Source organism: Nycticebus coucang, chromosome 11 (genome assembly GCF_027406575.1).
Source record: "Nycticebus coucang isolate mNycCou1 chromosome 11, mNycCou1.pri, whole genome shotgun sequence".
NCBI classification, from domain to species: Eukaryota; Metazoa; Chordata; class Mammalia; order Primates; family Lorisidae; genus Nycticebus; species Nycticebus coucang.
In genome coordinates this window covers 7,467,449-7,487,629 of record NC_069790.1, presented here as the reverse complement: position 1 = coordinate 7,487,629, position 20,181 = coordinate 7,467,449, and the positions used below count along the sequence as shown (strand labels likewise).

Below are 20,181 nucleotides of genomic sequence, written 5' to 3'. Positions count from 1 at the left end.
TTCCTTGAAGGTATGATAGAATTCTGGTGTGAAGCCATTTGGACCAGGGCATTTTTTGGTTGGAAGATTTTTTATTGTTTCTTTGATCTCAGTGCTTGAAATTGGTCTGTTCAGGAGTCTATTTCTTCCTGGCTAAGGAGAGGGTGTGATTCCAAATATTGATCCATTTCCTTCACATTGTCAAATTTCTGGGCATAGAGTTTCTGGTAGTATTCAGAGATGATCTCTTGTATCTCTGTGGGATCAGTTGTTATTTCCCCTTTATCATTTCTGATTGAAGTCATTAGTGATTTTACTTTTCTATTTCTCGTTAGTCTGGCCAATGGTTTATCTATTTTATTTATTTTTTCAAAAAACCAACTCCTTGTTTCATTAATTTTCTGAATGATTCTTTTGTTTTCAATTTCATTGATCTCTGATTTGATTTTGGATATTTCTTTTCTTCTACTGAGTTTAGGCTTAGATTGTTCTTCTTTTTCCAATTCCATGAGATGGCTTGTGAGATTGTCGATGCACTCTCTTTCTGTTTTCTGAATGTAGGCATCTAAAGCGATTAATTTTCCTCTCAAAACTGCTTTTGCAGTATCCCAAAGGTTTTGGTAGCTTGTGTCTTCCTTGTTGTTGTGCTCAAGGAAGTTAATGATTTCCTGTTTTATTTCTTCCTGCACCCATCTGTTATTCAAGAGAAGATTGTTTAATTTCCATGCCTTTGTGTGGGGTCGAGCGTTTTTGTTAGAGTTGAGTTCCACCTTTAGTGCCTTATGGTCTGAGAAGATACAAGGTAAAATTTCAATTCTTTTGATTCTGTTGATATTTGTTTTGTGTCCCAGGATATGATCAATTTTGGAGACTATTCCATGGGGTGATGAGAAGAATGTATATTCTTTATCTTTGGGATGGAGTGTTGTATATGCGTTTATCAAGCACAGTTGTTCTAGGGTCTCATTTAAATCTCTTATATCTTTGTTTAATTTCTGTTTATAGGATCTGTCCAGCTATGTAAGAGGAGTGTTAAAGTCCCCTGTTATAATGGTATTATCAGATGTGATATTACTCAGACTAAGGTCTGTTTCAAGAATCTGGGAGCATTTAAATTGGGTGCATAAATATTTAGAATTGAAACATCGTCTTGTTGTATTTTTCCCTTTACCAATATAAAGTGACCATATTGTCTTTTTTGACTTTATTGCTTTAAATCCACATGTATCTGAAAATAAGATTGCAACTCCTCTTTTCTTCTGAATTCTATTAGCCTCAAATATTGTCTTCCAACCCTTGACTCGGAGCTTTAATTTGTCTTTTGAAGCCAGGTGTGTTTCTTGCAGACAGAAAATGGATGGCTTGTGTTTTCTAATCCAGTCAGCCAATCTATGTCTCTTCAGTGGGACAAGTTAATTCAAGCCATTAAGATTTATTGAGATAATTGATAAGTGCGGTAGTATTCTATTCGTCTTATTTTGTGAGAGTTCATTGCTTAGTTTTATCTTTTGCATCAGTGTGGAGGTTAGGCTCTGTCCTTTAATTTCTGAGTTCTTACTTTGCTGCTGATCCATTGTGGTGGTCAGTGTGCAGAGCAGGTTGAAGTATTTCCTGTAGAGGTGTTCATGTTGTGGCGAATTTCCTCAATGTTTGTATATCTGTAAATGATTTGATTCCTCCATCAATTTTGAAGCTTAGCTTAGCAGGGTACAGAATTCTGGGCTGGAAATTGTTCTGTTTAAGTAGCTTAAAGGTAGATGAGCATTGTCTTCTTGCTTGGAAAGTTTCATTAGAGAAGTCTGCGGTCACTCTGATGGATTTGCCCCTGTAGGTCAACTGGCGCTTACTCCTGGCAGCTTGCAGGATCTTTTCTTTTGTTTTGAATTTGGACAGGTTAATCACAATGTGTCTTGGAGAAGCTCAGTTAGAGTTGAGGCAACCTGGGGTCTGATATCCCTCTGAAAGCAGTGTGTCAGAATCTTTGGTGATATTTGGGAAATTTTCTTTTATAATATTCTCTAGTATGGCTTCCATCCCTCTGGGGCATTCTTCTTCCCCTTCTGGGATTCCTATAACTCGTATGTTGGAACGCTTCATAAAGTCCCATAATTCTGACAGTGAACGTTCTGCTTTCTCTCTCTCTTCTTTTCTGCCTCTTTTACTATCTGAGTTATCTCAAGAACTTTGTCTTCTACCTCTGAAATTCTTTCTTCTGCATGATCTAACCTGTTGCTAATACTTTTCATTGTATCTTTAAGTTCCCTAATTGATTGTTTCACTTCCTTCTGCTCTGCTATATCCTTTTTATATTCTTCATATCGTTCATCTCTTATTTGATTCTGTTTTTGGATTTCCTTTTGGTTATTTTCCACTTTATTAGCAGTTTCCTTCATTGTTTCCATCATTTGTTTCATTGTTTTGATCATGTATATTCTAAATTCCCTTTCTGTCATTCCTAACATTTCTTTGTAGGTGGAATCCTCTGGCGGGGTTGTTCTGGACTGGTTCTTCATGTTGCCTGGAGTTTTCTGCTGATTCTTCCTCATGAGTGATTTCTTTTATTTGTTTCCTTGCCCTAATTTTCCTTTCACTTCCTCTTGCTCTTTAAGTTCTCATGCCTGTGGACTAACGGTTTGGTGAGTCCTTTTGGTACAGGACCAGAAGGGTGAGAAGGTTGAAGAGCAAGAAAGGGATAAAAGAAAGGAGAACCAAGTGAAATGAAAAAGAATAGAGAAAGGAGAGGGGGTGGATAAAAGGAATATTGACAAAAAGAAGAGAGGCACAGAAAGAGGGAGACAGTGCAATTTAGGTATACAGTAGGGTACTTTGACACAACCTTAAAAAGAACCCCACCTTCTGGGGGTTCCCAGTTGGGTGGTTCCCTTGAGGTCAGAAGCTCTTTGCTAACCTGATCAGACACAGTACCACACCTCCACCAAGTAGAGAGGAAAGACAAAAATGCTGTAAATCAAACCAAAACAAGCAAACAGAAAACTTTATGTGATAAAATTGGGTGAAAAACCAAATAATGTGGTAGAAACACTAGCAAAAATGAAGTTCTAGTTATTGAAAAAGGTAGCAATCAGAAATTATAATTAATCTAGAAAAATTGAGAAAGAAAAAAGATTGTATGGAAAAGGTTAAAATTAAAATACAAAACAACATCAACAACATCAAAATAAACAAAAGACCAACCAAACCAAAAAAAAAAAAAAGAAACCACACACACACACACACACAACCGAAAACAAAACAGTATGTATATTTTGTTGAATATTGTCTGGGCAACACGTGATCTTCTGGGGTATGAGATGTTAATCACAGTTCTGTTACAACTGGAGGCTGCTGATTTCTCAAACCCCAGCAGGTAGACACCCTAAATCTCTCTTTAGCCCACTTAAAAGACACTTTGAACTTGTAAACTTGCTGAGCAGGAGCTTTCCCAGGAAAGTGCTTGTCACTGGAATCACTTCTGAAGTGGCTATCCACTTACCCAGTGTGCCAAAACAGGTCTCACTCTGCCCCTGAGGGTTAGGGCTGCAAGGCAGCTCAGACCCCACCCTTAGGCTACTCAGTTGCTCGGTTACTATCTCCCACCTGGATTCTAGGTCTGTGACCCTGAGGGTGGAGCTTGCCAGGGCAGATCACTCACAATGGCTCTCGGCCAATGGCCAAACACTGTTAGCTCCGTCTGGCTCAGCGACTCAGACTGGAGCCCTAGACAACGGCCAAAGTTCTCCACACTCCCGCTCAGGCTCTCCCCAAGGCAGTTCAACTGAGTGCCAAGTCCAAAGACACCAAAACAGTTCACAGGTAAGGCCTTTCTGGTTTGTAGTCTCGCTGCTACTGAACTTACAGTTGCGGGTGGGTTTAGACCGATTGAACACACGCGACCACTTTCCAGTTTTCCACTGTTTTAGTCCTCCTCTTGGGGTCCAGAAGTCTCTCGCTGACTCCCTGTATCCTCACAGGGGTGATGATAGGCAGATCCCACCAGCCAGAGGTGCCTGGAGTCCTATCTACCCAGACTCACGGTGCCCAGATGCATGGAAGCTGTTATTTGGCTGCCATCTTGCTCTCTCTCTATTTTGTAACTCTTAAATGAACTTGATTTTAGTAGTGTTTTTAAACATTTGAATGTCTCTTCCAAATATTTGTTGAAATTCGAATATATATATATTTTTTTCTTCTCTTCTAGATTTTGAATTAGTTTCCACAAGTAGATAAGCAGATAAGGAAAAGACTGAGTTATATAGCCATGTCTTATAATCTCTCGTCTACAGTTCCTAATTATTTAATTCAATTTCCACTAAATAACCTCAGTCAGACATGCTTGTGCAAGGTAGTGTAGGGATATTCTCTTGGATCTGAAATAGTTGATCCAAGCATTTCAGAGCTGTGTTGGGGGCAATTCTAAGGCTCTCATGACTCTCTCCTTTACATTTGTGAAGGTACAGCTTTCTTTCTTCTTTTCTTTCTTTTTTTTTTTTCATTGTAGTTTTTGGCCAGGGCTGCATTTTTTTTTTTGAATTAGGTCCAATTTAATACATGGGTCATTACAAAATTTTTGAGATACAAAAAAATCAAGAAATGTAAAATCTGCGGGGATAGAATGCAAATGAAGCAATGTCCTCCCAGCAATGCTGATAACCTGAGCAAGCTGAGACCTGCAGAGGTGAATGAGAAAAGACGCAGTTGACTGTGTTTCTTGGAAGTGAAATAATGGTCAAAAAGTCTCAAAACTTTGATAGTGATTCACGTATTACATACTAATAGTTGATGTCTTATAATGTGCCATCCATATATGCAAATAAGACCTTCCCCTTAGGAACATTTGCTTTGATGTGGTTTTGAGTAGTGGTGAGGGGTTCCTTTCTTTCTTTTCTTTCATTCTTTTCTTTCTCTCTCTCTCTCTTTTTTTTTTTTTGGCAGAGTCTCATTTTGTCCACCTCAGTAGAGTGGTAGATTGCCCTGACATCACAGCTCACAGCAACCTCAAATACCTGGGCTCAAGTGATCCTCTTGCCTCACCCTCACAAGTAGCTGGGACTACAGGTGCCCACCACAATGCCTGGTTATTTTTAGATGGGGGAGTGGGAGAGTTGCTCACTCTTGCTCAGTGCTGGTCTGGAACCTGTGAGCTCAAGCAATCCACCCACCTCAGTCTCCTAGAGTGCTAGGATTACAGGCGTAAGCCCTGGTGAGGGTCTTCTTGAGGTCACAGCCAATTCAGTTAATCCCTCTTTGGGTCAAAAGCTAACGTTTCTAAATTAGTCAGGCGTTGCGGGGTGGTGGTGGTGGTGGTGGTGGTGGTGCCTGAAACCCCAGCTACTCCAAAGGCTGAGGGAGAAGGATCTCAGATCTCTCTCTCTCTCTTTTTTTTTTTTTACATGACATGTGCATATTTATTTATAGAAGAAACACAATATTACTGGAAAATAAAACAGAAAAAATTATTTTCCTCCAGCCTTATTGAGGTATTATTGACATCTAAGAATAGTGTGTGTGTGTGTGTGTGTGTGTGTGTGTGTATTTTTTATTTTTATTGTTAAATCATAGCTATGTACATTAGTGCAATCAAGGGGTACAATGTGCTGGTTTCATATACAATCTGAAATATTCTCATCAAACTGTTCAATGTAGCCTTAATGGCATTTTCTTAGTTACTGTATGTAGGCATTTGTATTCTGCATTTAGTAAGTTTCACCTGTACCCATTCTAAGATGCACAGTAGGTGTGGCCCCACCCATTACCCTCCGTCCACTATAACCTCCCCCCTCCCTTCCCCTTCCTTGGCCCTTTCTCCATAGTTTTGTGCTATAGTTGGGTTATAGCCTTCATGTGAAAGCTGTAATTTAGCTTCATAGTAGAGCTGAGTACATTGGATACTTTTTCTTCCATTCCTGAGATACTTCACTGAGAAGAATATGTTCCAGCTACATCCATGTAAACATGAACGAGGTAAAGTCTCCATCTTTCTTTAAGGCTGCATAATATTCCAAGATATACATGTACCACAATTTGCTAGTTCATTTGTGGGTCAATGGGCACTTGGGCTTCTTCCATGACTTAGCAATTATGAATTGGGCTGCAATAAACATTCTGGTACAGATGTCTTTGTCATATTGTGATTTTTGTTCTTCTAGGTAAAAACCTATTAAAGGAATTATAGAATCGAATGGCAGGTCTATTTTTAGGTCTCTAAGTATTCTCCAAACATCCTTCAAGAAGGGACGTATTAGTGTGCATTCCCAGAAGCAGTGTAGAAGTGTGCCCTTTTCTCCACATCCACGCCAACATCTCTGGTTTGGGGATTTTGTTATGTGGGCTACTCTTACTGGGGTTAGGTGATATCTGAAAGTAGTTTTGATTTGCATTTCTCTGATGATTAAGAATGATGAGATTTTTTTTCATGTGTTTGTAGATTGTGCGTCTGTCTTCTTTGGAGAAGTTTCTCTTCAAGTCCCTTGCCCACCCTGAGATGGGGTCATGTGTTCTTTTCTTGCTAATACGTTTGAGTTCTCTGTGGATTCTGGTTATTAGACCTTTATCAGAGGTATAACCTGCAAATATTTTCTCCCATTCTGAGGGTTGTCTGCTTGCTTTACTTACTGTGTCCTTGGCTGTGCAGAAGCTTTTTAGTTTGATCAGGTCCCAGTAGTGTATTTTTGATACTGCTTCAATTGCCTGGGGAGTCCTCCTCATAAAATATTCACCCAGGCCGATTCCTTCAAGAGTTTTCCGTGCACTTTCTTCAAGTATTTTTATAGTTTCATGTCTTAAATTTAAATCTTTTATCCAGTGAGAGTCTATCTTAGTTAATGGTGAATGGTGTGGGTCCAGTTTCAATCTTCTACAGGAAGCCAGCCAGTTCACCCAGCACCATTTGTTAAATAGTGTATCTTTTCCCCACTGAAATTTTTTAATTGGCTTGTCAAAGTGCAAATAACGGTAAGTAGCTGGATTCATCTCTTGGTTCTGTATTCTGTTACAGACATCTACGTCTCTGTTTTTGTACCAGTACCATGCTGTTTTGATCACTATCGATTTATAGTACAGTCTCAGGTCTGGTAGTGTGATTCCTCCTGCTTTGTTTTTATGGCTAAGTAATGTTTTGGCTATCCACGGTTTTTTCTGATTCCATATAAAACTAAGTATTATTTTTTCAAGATCTTTAAAATATGACAATGGAGCTTTAATAGGAATTGCATTAAAATTATATATTGCTTTGTGTAGTATGGACATTTTAACAATGTTGATTCTTCCCAGCCTTTAGCATGGTATGTTTTTCTATCTGTTAACATCTTCAGCTATTTCTTTTCTTAAAGTTTCATAGTTCTCTTTGTAGAGATCTTTCACATCCTTTTTTTAGGCATACTCCCAATTATTTCATGTTCTTTGGCACTACTGTGAAAGGAATAGAGTCCTTGACTGTTTGTTCAGCTTGGTTATTGTTGGTATATATAAAGGCTACAGATTTATGGGTGTTGATTTTGTAGCCTGAGACATTGCTGTATTCTTCAATCACTTCTAAAAGTTTTGTAGTAGCATCCCTAGTGTTTTCCAAATATACAATCATATCATCTGCGAAGAGCGAAAGTTTGATCTCTTCTGACCCTAAGTGGATACCCTTGATTGCCTTTTCTTCCCTAATTGCAATGGCTAAAACTTTCATTACAATGTTAAAGACCAAAGGAGACAATGGACAACCTTGCTTGGTTCCTGATCTAAGTGGAAATGGTTCCAATTTAACTCCATTCAATATGATATTGGCTGTGGGTTTGCTGTAGATGGCCTCTATTAGTTTAAGAAATGTCCCTTCTATACCAATTTTCTTAAGTTTTTTGATCATGAAGGATGCTGGATATTATCGAAAGCTTTTTCTGCATTGATTGAAAGAATCATATGGTCCTTATTTTTTAGTTTGTTTATGTGCTGAATTACATTTATAGGTTTAGGTATATTGAACCTGCCTTGAGACACTGGGATAAATCCCATTTGATAGTGGTGTATAATTTTTTTGATGTGTTGTTGGATTCTGTTTGTTAGGATCTTATTGAGTATTTTATCATCAATATTCATTAGTGATATTGGTCTATAATTTTCTTTTCTTGTTGGGTCTTTCCCTGGTTTGGGGATCAAGGTGATGTTTGCTTCATGGAATGTGTTGGGTAATATTCCTTCTTTTTTTTTTTTTTTTTGGCTGGGGCTGGGTTTGAACCAGCCACCTCTGGCATATGGGACGGGTGCCCTACTCCTTGAGCCACAGGTGCTGCCCAATATTCCTTCTTTTTTGATATTTTGGAAGAGGTTTGGTAATATAGGTACTAGTTCTTCTTTAAAGGTTTCATAGAATTTTGATGTAAAGCCATCTGGTCCTGGGCTTTTCTTTTTAAGGAGATTTTGTATACTTGATGCTGTTTCAGAACTTGATATAGGCCTATTCAACATTTCCACTTCATTCTTGCTAAGTCTTGGTAGGTGGCGTACTTCCATGTATTGGTCAATTTCTTTCAGATTTTCATATTTCTGAGAGTAGAGTTTCTTGTAGTATTAATTAAGAATTTTTTGAATTTCTGAGGGGTCTGTTGTTATTTCATCATTAGCATTTCTGATTGATGAAATTAGAGATTTTACTCTTTTTATCCTGGTTAGGTTGGCCAAAGTTTTATCTATTTTATTGATCTTTTCAAAAAACCAACTTTTGGATTTGTTGATCTGTTGTATAATTCTTTTGTTTTCAATTTCATTTAGTTCTGCTCTGATTTTGGTTATTTCTTTTCTTCTGCTGGGTTTGGGCTTGGAGTGTTCTTCCTTTTCCAGTTGCTTGAGATGTCCCATTAAGTTATTAACTTCCTCTCTTTCCTTTTTCTTGAGGAAGGCTTGCAGTGCTTTAAATTTCCCTCTTAGAACTGCCTTTGCAGTATCCCAGAGGTTCTGGTAAATCGTGTCTTGATTGTTGTTTTGTTCCAAAAATTTGGTGATTTTCTTTTAATCTCATCTATAACCCATCTTTCCTTCAGCATAAGATTGTTTAGCTTCCATGTTTTTGTATGGGTATGCAGGTTCCTGTTTTTATTGAGTTCAACTTTTATTCCATGATGTTCTGAGAAGATGCAAGGACTAATTTCTATTTTTTTAAATTTGCTGAGGTTAGATTTGTGGCCTAGGATGTGGTCAATTTTGGAGTATGTTCCGTGGGCTGATGAGAAGAATGTGTATTCAGTTTTGTTGGGATGAAATGTTCTGTAGATGTCTGTTTAGTCCAGATGTTGAATGGTTGAGTTTAAATCTAAAATTTCTTGCTTAGCTTCTTTTTGGAGGATCTATACAGCACTGCTAAAGGGGTGTTAAAATCTCCAACTACTATGGAAGTGGAGGAAATAGAATTGCTCATGTCTGTTAGTTTCTCTTACAAATTGAGGTGCATTCTTGTTGGGTGCATAAATATTAATAACTGAGATCTCATCATATTGAGTATTACCTTTAACAAATATGAAATTTCCATTCTTATCCTTAAGTATTTTCATTGGTTTAAAGCCAATTGTGTCTGCGATCAGGATTGCTACACCTGATTTTTTCTGCTTTCCATTTGCCTGGAATATAGATGACCATCCCTTCACCTTGAGTCTATATTTGTCTTTTAATGTATGATGCGATTCTTGTATGCAGCAGATATGTGGCTTGAGTTTTTGTATTCAGTCAGCCAACCTGTGCCTCTTTAGAGGACATTTTAAACCATTCACATTAATTGAGAATTTTGATAAGCCTTTTGAGAGTCGGGTGGACATTTTTAATTCTTTTGCGACTGTGGAAGTTGGAATTTGATTAAAATTTTCTGGGTGGATTTACTTTTGTGGTGGAGGATTATGCTGGTCTTTATGGAGAATATCCTGGAGAGCTGGTTTAGTTATGGCAAATTTCTTCAACGTGTGAATGTCATTGAAGTATTTAATTTCTCCGTCATAAATGAAGCTCAGTTTAGCTGGGTACAGGATCCTGGGTTGAAAGTTTTTTTGTTTTAGGAGATTAAAAGTCAATGACCGTCCTCTTCTAGCTTGGAAGGTTTCAGCAGAGAGATCTGCAGTGATTCTAATATTTTCCCCTTGTAGGTAATGGTTTTCTTTCGTCTGGAAGCTTTCAGAATGTTCTCCTTTATATTAACTTTAGTGAAATTGATTATGATGTGTCTGGGGGATGTCATATTTGGGTTGAGTCATGCTGGTGTTCTGAAGCTGTCTGCTATCTGAATTTCAGAATCTCTTAGCATGTCTGGAAAGTTCTCCTTCATAATCTCTTGGAGAAGAGACTCTGTGCCCTGTGAAGCCACTTTGTCACTTTCGGGGATCCCTAGAAGACGAATATTGGTTTTCTTTGAGTTATCCCAGAGCTCTCTGAGAGAGTGATCTGTTTTTGCCCTCCATTTCTCTTCCTCTTTGAGAGTTTGGGAGCATTCAAAAGCTTTGTCTTCAATGTCAGAAATCCTTTCTTCTGCTTGCTCCATTCTGTTGCTGAGGGATTCTACTGTGTTTCTCAGATCTTTGAGGGATGCAACTTCTTGTCTCAATGTGTCAAAATCTTTGGTCGTTTGGTCTTTGAATTTGTTGAATTCTTGAGATATCTTTTGGGTTACTGCTTGGAGTTCTAATTCGATCTTTTTTGCTATCTAGATTCTGTATTCGATTTCTCAGATCTCAGCTATTTTTTTGTGCATGGGATCTTGTGCTGTGTCTGCCCCATTGATCCTTGGGGGAGTTTATCTACTCTGATTATTTATATTGCCAGAGTTTTTCTGTTGATTTCGCCTCATGATTGTTTTTCACCGTTGCTTCTGGCCGTCCTCCAAGTTGGGGAGGTGTCTCTCCAAGATTACACCCCAGCGGGATCACTCTATTGTTGCTGGATCTTTGTAGGGAGTGACCCTGTGTAGTTCCTCTGGGGCTGCCCCAGCTAGGGAGTTCTGGTTGTGGAAGCAGCTCCGGTGTGTAACACACCCAGTCCAGCAATAGGCTGGAGGTGTTGCACACAGTTCTGGGAGTGCCTGGTGCCAAGTGACTTTGGCAAAGAGAGTCCAAGGCTTCAGCAGTCCTTGGACAGGAGAAGGGCTCTATGCAGAGGCAGGGAGGGCCCCAGAGTGCATGTAGCTACCAGTATCCCTGGCCAGACCAGCGGGCCAGTTTGGAGGCCTGGAAGACACAGGTGGGAGGACGCAGGGTTGTGCAGCTCCTGCAGTTCCTGGTCAGGGCATGCGGAGGCCCAGTGGGTGTGGGTCACGGGTCACGGTTTGTGGCACAGCTCTTATGGAGGTCCAGTAGCACCAGGCCCAGAAGTTTGAGGTTGCTATGAGCTGTGATGCCACGGCACTCTACCCAGGGCAATAGCCCGAGTCTCCAGTATGCCCAAACCATCTCACTCTGTCCATAAGGCTTAAGGGTTAAGCTCAGTGCCCGCCTTTAGGCTGCTCAATCACTAGGTTACTAGGTCCCACTCAATCCTTGCTCTGGGACCCTGAGGGTGGAGCTTGCCAGGGCAGTTCTCTACAGTGGCTCCTTGTTGCCCAGCTCAGTGGCTCAGTCTGGGGCCCTAGACAGTGCCCAAAGTTCTCTGCACTCCTGCTCTAGCTCTCCCCAAGGCAGTTCAACTGAGTGCCAAGTCCAAAAACACAGAAACAGTTCACAGGTAAGGCCTTTCCGGTTTGCAGTCTCACTGCTGCTTGTACTTACAGTTGCCGGCAGTATTAGGTCAATCGAACACATGCAACCACTTGCCTGTTTTCCACTGTTTTTGTCCTCTTCTTGGAGTCCTGAAGTCCCTTGCTGACTCCCTGTATCCTCAAAGGGCTGATTATAGGCAGATCCCACCAGCCAGAGATGCCTGGTGTCTTATCTCTCCGGAGTCACTGTGCCCAGTTGCAGGGAAGCTGTTACTCGGCCACCATCTTTAATCCACTCGGCCCAGGGCTGGGTTTGAACCCGCCACCTCTGGTATCTGGGGCTGGCGCCTTACTCCTTTGAGCCATAGGCACCACCAAAGGTAAGACTTTCTTCAGGGATCAACAGAGCACAATGTATCACAGAATTTTGACCCAACATGACTTCTGAAGCAACTGCTTCGAGTAGAACTTTGGATAATTGCATATTACACTTACTGGCTCTTTTGTAAGATTCTAGTTGCTTTTGTAAGAATAGAATCCAATAATCATCAATTTTACTACCATTAAAAAAGGGGACCTTCACAAATAAGTGGAAAAACTTTTCAACTTTCCAATAAACTCATCATTAATTTCTTTTAATTTATGGAGATGATCTCTGCTTCATTCTATTGTATATCCAAGTGGGGAGACACTACCTGTTCATAGATTTCTACCTGCGCTGAGCACTACAGAGAGAGAGAGAGAGAGAAAGATTTTTTTACCCCCCCCAGAAAATCACAAAACTGAAAATTTAAAACACCCTGCCCTTTATGAAGTAACTGTGTAACCTACAAGTTAATCATATTTAATTTTAAAATGTGACTCACCAAATCTACGGCGCATAAGAGGTGTCTTAAGCAAAAAAGTGAATGAAAAGTAAGAAATTAATTCCCTTTTCTTTTTTAGTCATTCATGTACTCATTGACAAAATACTTGACCTCTACTATGAGGCAGGTCTTCACTGGACAGAGGAGGTACAGCATGGAGACATTGTCTACATGCATGCACTGGTCTTTTAAACAAAAATACACCTGATTATGCCACCTCTCTGCATCCTTTCTCCCCTTTAAAAACAATATTTACAGTGCCTTTTCTTGCTAACTGAGTGAAATCCAGAACTCACCCTGACGTGCAAAATCCTTACATGCTCTGGCCCATGCCAATGCTCTGACCCTCTTTTCTGTTAATCCGTGAAGACCCTAGTCTGCTCCTGACCTGTGTTCACCACACTTCTGCCTCTGGCCCTTGCCCTTGCTGCACCTGTACCTGGAGGAGTCTTCCTTTAGATGCCTGTATGACTCATTTCCTTACTTCATCTGCTCTCTGCTGAAATATTTCTGCCACAGTCAGCCCAGCTATCCTTCCTGTCTGAAATAGCATCCCTTCTCACTATTACTCAAGATGGTTCTTTCTTTCCTCATATCACTTATCACTACTTGACATTATGTGTCTCTGCCTTTGTACTTTTTGTTTGGATATAACAGAATATCCAAGACTGGGAAATTTAAACAGAAAAGAAGTTTATTTGGCCCATGATCCTGGTGGCTGGAAAGTTGAAGATCGAGCAGTTTATCTAGTTGGCTTCTGGTGATGGCCTCATGCTGCTTCAGCTTGTGGTAGGAAGTGGCAGAAGAAGCGGGTGTGCACAAAGAGACCAAACACAAGAGGCAGACTGACTTTATAACAATCATATCTCACAAGAGATAACCCAGGGCCTTGAGAACTAACCCAGCCTCAAGAGAATTGCATTAATTCATTCATGAGACTGGTGCCTTCATTACCAAAATACCTCTTAAAGTCACTACTACTTCTCAATACTGTTACTGGCAATTAAAATTCACCACGCATTTTGGCAGGGACAAAACATAACAATCTCTTTGTTTACTGACTTGTTTTATTAACTCCCACTAGAATGGAAGATCCTTGAATAACAAGACCTTTTTCTGTTTGAATCATTCATGTATCACAAGTCCAATAACATGCTCAAAACTTTGGCCTTAGTGATGAATAGAATAATTAGCATATGGATTTAGTTCTCAAAGAGTGTGGAGAGAGAAGACAGAGGGTTCATATTAGGGTAAGAACACTCACATTTCAAGGCAGGTAAAGGAAAATTTGCTGAGCAGTGTAAAAATAATCAGAAGTTGTTCTGGAAGGTAAGAGAAGAGAAAGGAGGAGGGAATGACCAATGTCAAATATGGCTGAGAAGCCAAGAAGGAAAACAACTGAAAAATTTCCATTGTGTTTAAAGGTCTGACTGTCATTCATGCCCTGGATAAGAGTGATTTCAAGTGTATATTAGAAATGGAGCCCAGTTAAGAGTAGATTAAAATATGAATGTTGGGGAAATAGAAAAGAAGCAGTGGATATCATTAATTGAAGACACATAATGATCCCAATTGGTGGAGGGGGGGATTATAATCATGGACTACTGACCTGTTTCCTTTCTCTATCCTGCTTTGCCTACAGCAGGTGTCAGAGAGAACTGGGGTCAAGGTAGGGCTACCGGAGATACCTTGACCTAGTTGTGTCTCTTTCATGGGTTCCCTTGTAAGTTTGTACACCTAAAAAATCAAAACACTAATCACAATTGTCCTGCCTAAGTCATAGGCCTATAGAAATAGCCAAAGGAGATGTTGTTCCTGTAAGTGCTTTATAACTCATAAGAAATATGTAAGAAAGCATATACAGGTGTAGGACTTACCATGTTCATGGCTATCAGTAGAATCATTTTCTTTGCCCTTGGATGCTGACTAAATTATTCCCTTACAGATTCCTGAACAACGTTGGCTTCTTTTTTCCACTGATAATGATGCTGACTTGGATGGTGTCTGTGGCCAGCATGGTCCGAAAGCTGGTTTATGAGCGAGAGATCCAGATAGAAGAGGTAAATAGACTTACATCTTCTTGGCAGACAAGGAGGGGCAGGCTGGGGACTCTGCAAATGGATCTTGTTCCTTAACTGGCCTGAGCCTCTCTGTTGTCCCCTTACTGTCCTTTGCGAGGGTTCCTGTGTGCAATCCAGTTGAGTCCCTATCCTGGGAAAATAATTTTATGTTAAAGTCCAAAGTACTCTTCCACTTAGGAGTCAGATCCAGTGCTGCTTCCTCCCTGTTACCCCTGCCAGTCTGGTGGGGGGAGGAAGTGGAGAGGCTAGGCACCTTCAGGAGTCTCATGGGCAGGAGCTACAGGTCTGCAGGGCCACTGGGGTACCTGGGTGGGCTAACAACCACTGTACCCTGTCATAGGGGCAGGATGCTCTCAGGCCAGAGCCCAGCTGACAAATGGCACTCTCCTCAAATCTAATGTTGAGTGCTCTCGAGCCAGCTCACACCTAAAGTCACCACTGCTTGCAGGCATGGGTGGGCAAGGCTGTGCTCAAGTCAGCACCTGGTCGACAGATGCTGTTGTCTGCAGATCTGACATCCCTCAAGCTGTCACAGGCCATCAGTCACCACTACTGGGGGGGGGTTACAAGGATGTCTCTGCTCAAGACACACAAGACAAGATGTGCCACCACACATAGATATGAGGGGGGCAACTCCCAAGCCAATGTGGTCAGACATTCATTGTAACCTGTGGGCATGGGTGAGCCTACCCTCAAGCCAGTATAGGCTAGCAAGTGTTGCTGCCCACAGCTATGAAGCCAGCTCAGGCTGATGGTCACCACTGATGACAGAACTAGGTTCAACATTCACTCACCCTGTAATGTGGTGAATGCCATTGATAACCACAGGAGAATCATGAGGTGGGAGATGCAGGAGAACAAATAGTGTCAAATGCTTACACTGCCTCTGCCCATCTCCTGCTAGGTCAGTCCTTCAGAGCAGAACACAAGTAAACCACCTTACTCTGTAGGAGAGTTCCCAGCAGAGGTTATCTGTGTTGAACTGAGAGAAGAGGTTTCAGGAGAGAAAGAAACAGAATGAGAGCTGCATAAAGTCATGGAAATTAAACAACCTGCTACTGAGTGATCCTTCAGTCAATGATGACATTAAAATGGAAATTAAAAGATTTTTTGAACTAAACAACAAAGGAGACAAAAATTTTCCAAATTTATGGATATGCTCAAAGCAGTCCGAAGCAGAAAGTTCATAGCCTGAAATGCCTAGATCAAAAAGACAGAAAGATTATAATTGAAAAACTTAATCTCACATCTCAAGGAATTTGAAAAAGAAGAGTAAACCAAACCCAAAGCTAGCACAGGAAAAGAAATAACAAAGCTTAAAGCAGAAATAAATGAAATGGAAACAAACAACAAAAAAACCCAAACAAACAAAGAAAACAATATAAAGGATAAAGGAAATAAAAATTTGGCTCTTTGAAAAGATAAAATCAATAGACCACAAGTCATATTAACCAGAAATAGAATAGAAAGAACTCATATTACTTCAATCAGAAATGAAAAAGGAGACTTTACAACCGATACCACAGAAATACAAAATATCCTCCAAGAGCACTATGAAAATCTCTATGCACACAAACTAGAATATATAAATGATATATATATATATATAGATAAATTCCTGGAAACACACAACCCTCCAAGACTCAGTTGGAAATAAATAGAAATTCTGAACATACCAATAATGAGCAGCAGGACTGAAGCATTAATAAAAAAATATCTCCCAACAATAAAAGGCCCTGGATCAGACAGATTGATAGCAAACAACACCTGATGTACAAAGAAGAACTAGTAGCCATCTTACAGAAATCATTTCATAACACTGAGAAAGACAGAATCCTTCCTAATGCATTCTGTGAAGCCGGTATCACCTTGATACCAAAGGCAAGAGAGAAAACACTACCACCACCACCACCAACAGTACAGGCCATTATCTCTGATGAACACAGGTGCAAAAATCCCCAGCAAAATACTAGCAGACTGGATTCAGCACCCCAATGAAGAGATAATTCACCATGATAATTCCCCTTCATCCTAGGGTGATTTGACAAATTAGTAAACGTGATTGGCTACATAAACACAAGCAAAAACAAAGACCTTTTGATTATCTCAATAGATGCAGAGAAAGTATTTAGCATAATCTAGCATAGTTTCATGATAAAAATCCTCAACAAACTAGGCGAAGAGAGAACATACCTCAAAATTATAAAAGCTGTGTCTGACAAACCCACAGCCTGTTAACATCATACTGAATGGGGAAAAGTTGAAAGCCTTTCCTGTAAGAACTGGAACAAAACAAGGGTGCCCACTTTTCCCACTTCTATTCAACATAGGACTGGAAGTCCTAGCCAGAGTAATCAGGAAAGAGAAAGAAAGAAAGGGTGTCCATATGGGGAAAGACAAAGTCAAACTATCTCTGTGCACTGATGATGTAATCTTGTATCTAGAAAACCTTATAGACTCCACCAAAAGAGTCTCAGAATTGATGAGTAAAGTCAGCAAAGTCTCAGGTTACAAAATTGATAACAGAAAAATCAGCAGCATTTCTATGTACAAGTACTAGTTAAGCTGAGAGTCTAATAGAGATTCAATACAATTTATAATAGCGGCAGAGAAAATAAAATACCCGAGAATATACTTCACCAAGGAGATGAAAGAGCTCTACAAGGAGACTTACAGGTAAGGCACAAAACCATAAAAATTCTATAAGAAAAAGGAGGAAAACTTTTCTAGACATTGGCTTATGCAAAGAAATTATGACTAAGACCCCCAATACAATAACAACAAAAATAAATATATGAGACTTGATTAAATTAAAGTTTCTGGACAGCAAAGGAAGTAATCAACAGAGTTTATTGTCAACCTACAGAATGGGAAAAAATATTCACAATCTATGCATCTTATAAAGGGCTAATATCCAGAATCTATAAAAACAAAACAAAACAAAACCACCTCAAACAAATTGTCCCCAAACAAGTAACTCCATTAAAAAGTGGCAAAATAGGCTGGGTGTGAAGGCTCACACTTGTAATCCCAGCACTATGGGACACCCGGGTGGACGGAGCACCTGAACTCATGAGTTCGAGACCAGCCTGAGCTAGAGTGAGACCCTGTCTCTAAAACATAGCCAGGCCTTGTGGCAGGTGCCTGTAGTCCCAGTTACTTGGGAGGCTGAGGCAAGAGAATCGCTTGAGCCCAAGAGGTTGAGGTTGCTGTGAGCTATGACACCACAGTACTCACCCAAGGGTGACAAAGTGTAACTCTGTCTCAAATTAAAAAAAAAAAAAAGTAGGCAAAATACATGAACAGAAGTTTTTCAAAAGAAGATGGGCCAATAGTTTAAAAACACATAAAAAAATCTTTGCAACACAAATAGGGAAATGCAAATTAAAACCACAGTAAGATACCACCTTACACCTTGCTGGAATGACCATTGAAAAAAATAGAAAACTATTGATACTGCTGGCATGAATGCAGAGAGACACAGATGCTTATATACTTTTGATGAGACTGCAAGTTAGTACAACCTCTATGGAAAACAGTATGGAGATTCCTCACAGAAAAATGTAGACTTACCATTTGATCCATCAATCTCTACTACTAGACATCTACCCAAGGAATTCAAATGTTTATCACAGCACTAGTCACCATCACAAAGACGTAGAATTAACCTAAGTGCTCATCAATTCGTGAGTAAATAAAAAAAAAAGTGATATATGTGTATCTTGCAGGACTAGTAAGGGAATGAAATAGTGCCCCTTGAAACAAGTTGGATTGAACTGCAGATCATCAGTCTGAGTAAAGAACCTGAGGAATGGACAAACACCACGTGGTCTCTCTAATAAAAGATGGACACACAGGGAGAGTTGTGAAGGGCCTTGGAAACCAAGAAGCAGGGAGAGTGCAAAGGGGTGAAGGCTAAGAACTGACCTGTGCAGTGTAACGAGCACTGTGCTGATGGTCTGGCCACTGTGTCTGGCCTTCTGTGTTTCTTTCTTGACTCAGTTTAGCCCCTCAGCAGGGGGGTCCCTCAGCAGGACCTGGTTAGATCTGCTGGGCAAAGCACTGGTTGTGCTTCTCAACCAGTTGTTCTCAAATCACAAGTAATCAGCCCCACACTGAAGGATATCATGATGAGATAGTTGAGCAGTAAAAGTGCTGACTTAAGCATTGCATGTGCAAGGTATTCCTGTGACATAAAGATATTTGTGTCTCCTTAATATTTTGAAACAAAAAAGGAAAAAAAAAGAATTATTATTTTTTTAATTTATTTTCACATATACATGTGTTCATTAGGCTTCCACTTTTTGCCTTCACAAAGTTAAAAAGGCTTAAACGTTAACACCAATAACAATGTTTAAGATAGGAACCAGAAACAAAAACCTCGCAAAGAACAAATGAAGACAAATACATTCAGAAAAGAAATCAGATGATTGCTGCAACGAAGTATTAAGCAATAATAATAATAGTAATGCAGAGAAAGTAACATTCACATTGTCAGATAAGAGTACGTCTATTATAGAATGCTTTGACTCTGAGGTTCAGTATGGAGTCGTCAATTAACTACTTATTATTATTTTTTTCCAAAGTATCAAAGAATGGACAACTGATATTTATAGATAAAGATAAAAAATAATTTCAAAAACTAGATCATGCCAAATCTTATAGACAATAGAAAAAGAAGAAATACTTCAAAATCATTCTACTTAATCTGGATACACCTGATATTAAAATTAGAAAATAATATTATTATAAAGAGAAAATTACAAACATAATTAACTTATAAATGAGGATGCAGTATCCTGTATCCTAAACAACATATTAATAAGTGAAAGTAAAAATTAATGTTTAAGTAATGTACTTTAGTCAAAATCAAATCCAATTTATGTGAGAATCAGTCATTATGTGAAAAAGAGTTATTTATATGAAGCCTTGCTATTTTTGTTTTAATATTGTTCAAACTTGAAACTATCAGAACTGCTTTTAAGAATGAAAATTTGTAAAAGTAGCTGTTAAAGACCCACTCCCCATTTATTCCTGCAGAAAACTGAAATCATCATACTATGGGTGTATACTATTTACTTATTCAATATTTATTAAAATAAAGAAACTGCGTGGTAAAGTAAAATGTGCTTTTTATTCAATTTTATAAGCAGTGCATAGAACTTGCATCACTGTCGTGAGTGCTATTTACCTATTTACAACCTATTGCAGACTCCATGTTTCTTTTCATTTTTATTTTTTCTTTTCTTTTCTTTTTTTTTTTTTGAGACAGAGTGTCATTTTGTCACCCTCGGTAGAGAGCCATGGCATCACAGCTTCATAACAACCTCAAACTCTTGGGCTCAAGTGATCCTCTTGCCTCAGCCTCCTGAGTAGCTGGGCCTATAGGCACCTGCCAAAATGCCTGGCTATGTTTTAGAGATAGGGGCTTGCTCAGGCTGGTCTCGAACTCCTGAGCTCAGGCAATCCACCTGCCTCTGCCTCCCAGAGTGCTAGGATTACAGGTGTGAGCCACTGTGGCCTTCTGTGTTTCTTTCTTGACTCAGTTTAGCCCCTCAGCAGGGGGGTCCCTTAGCAGGACCTGGTTAGATCTGCTGGGCAA

The 20,181-nt window shown here is 39.6% G+C and overlaps 1 protein-coding gene across 1 annotated transcript in view; it reads left to right on the top strand.

Annotated features, from left to right (window-relative positions):
• Positions 1 to 20,181, top strand: part of ABCA13 (ATP binding cassette subfamily A member 13) — a 578,079-nt gene that overhangs the window by 245,241 nt on the left and 312,657 nt on the right. Inside the window, exon 32 of the mRNA XM_053553839.1 lies at positions 14,444 to 14,558. Within this exon, the coding sequence (XP_053409814.1) occupies positions 14,444 to 14,558 (115 nt within the window). The remainder of the gene's footprint in view (positions 1 to 14,443; positions 14,559 to 20,181) is intronic.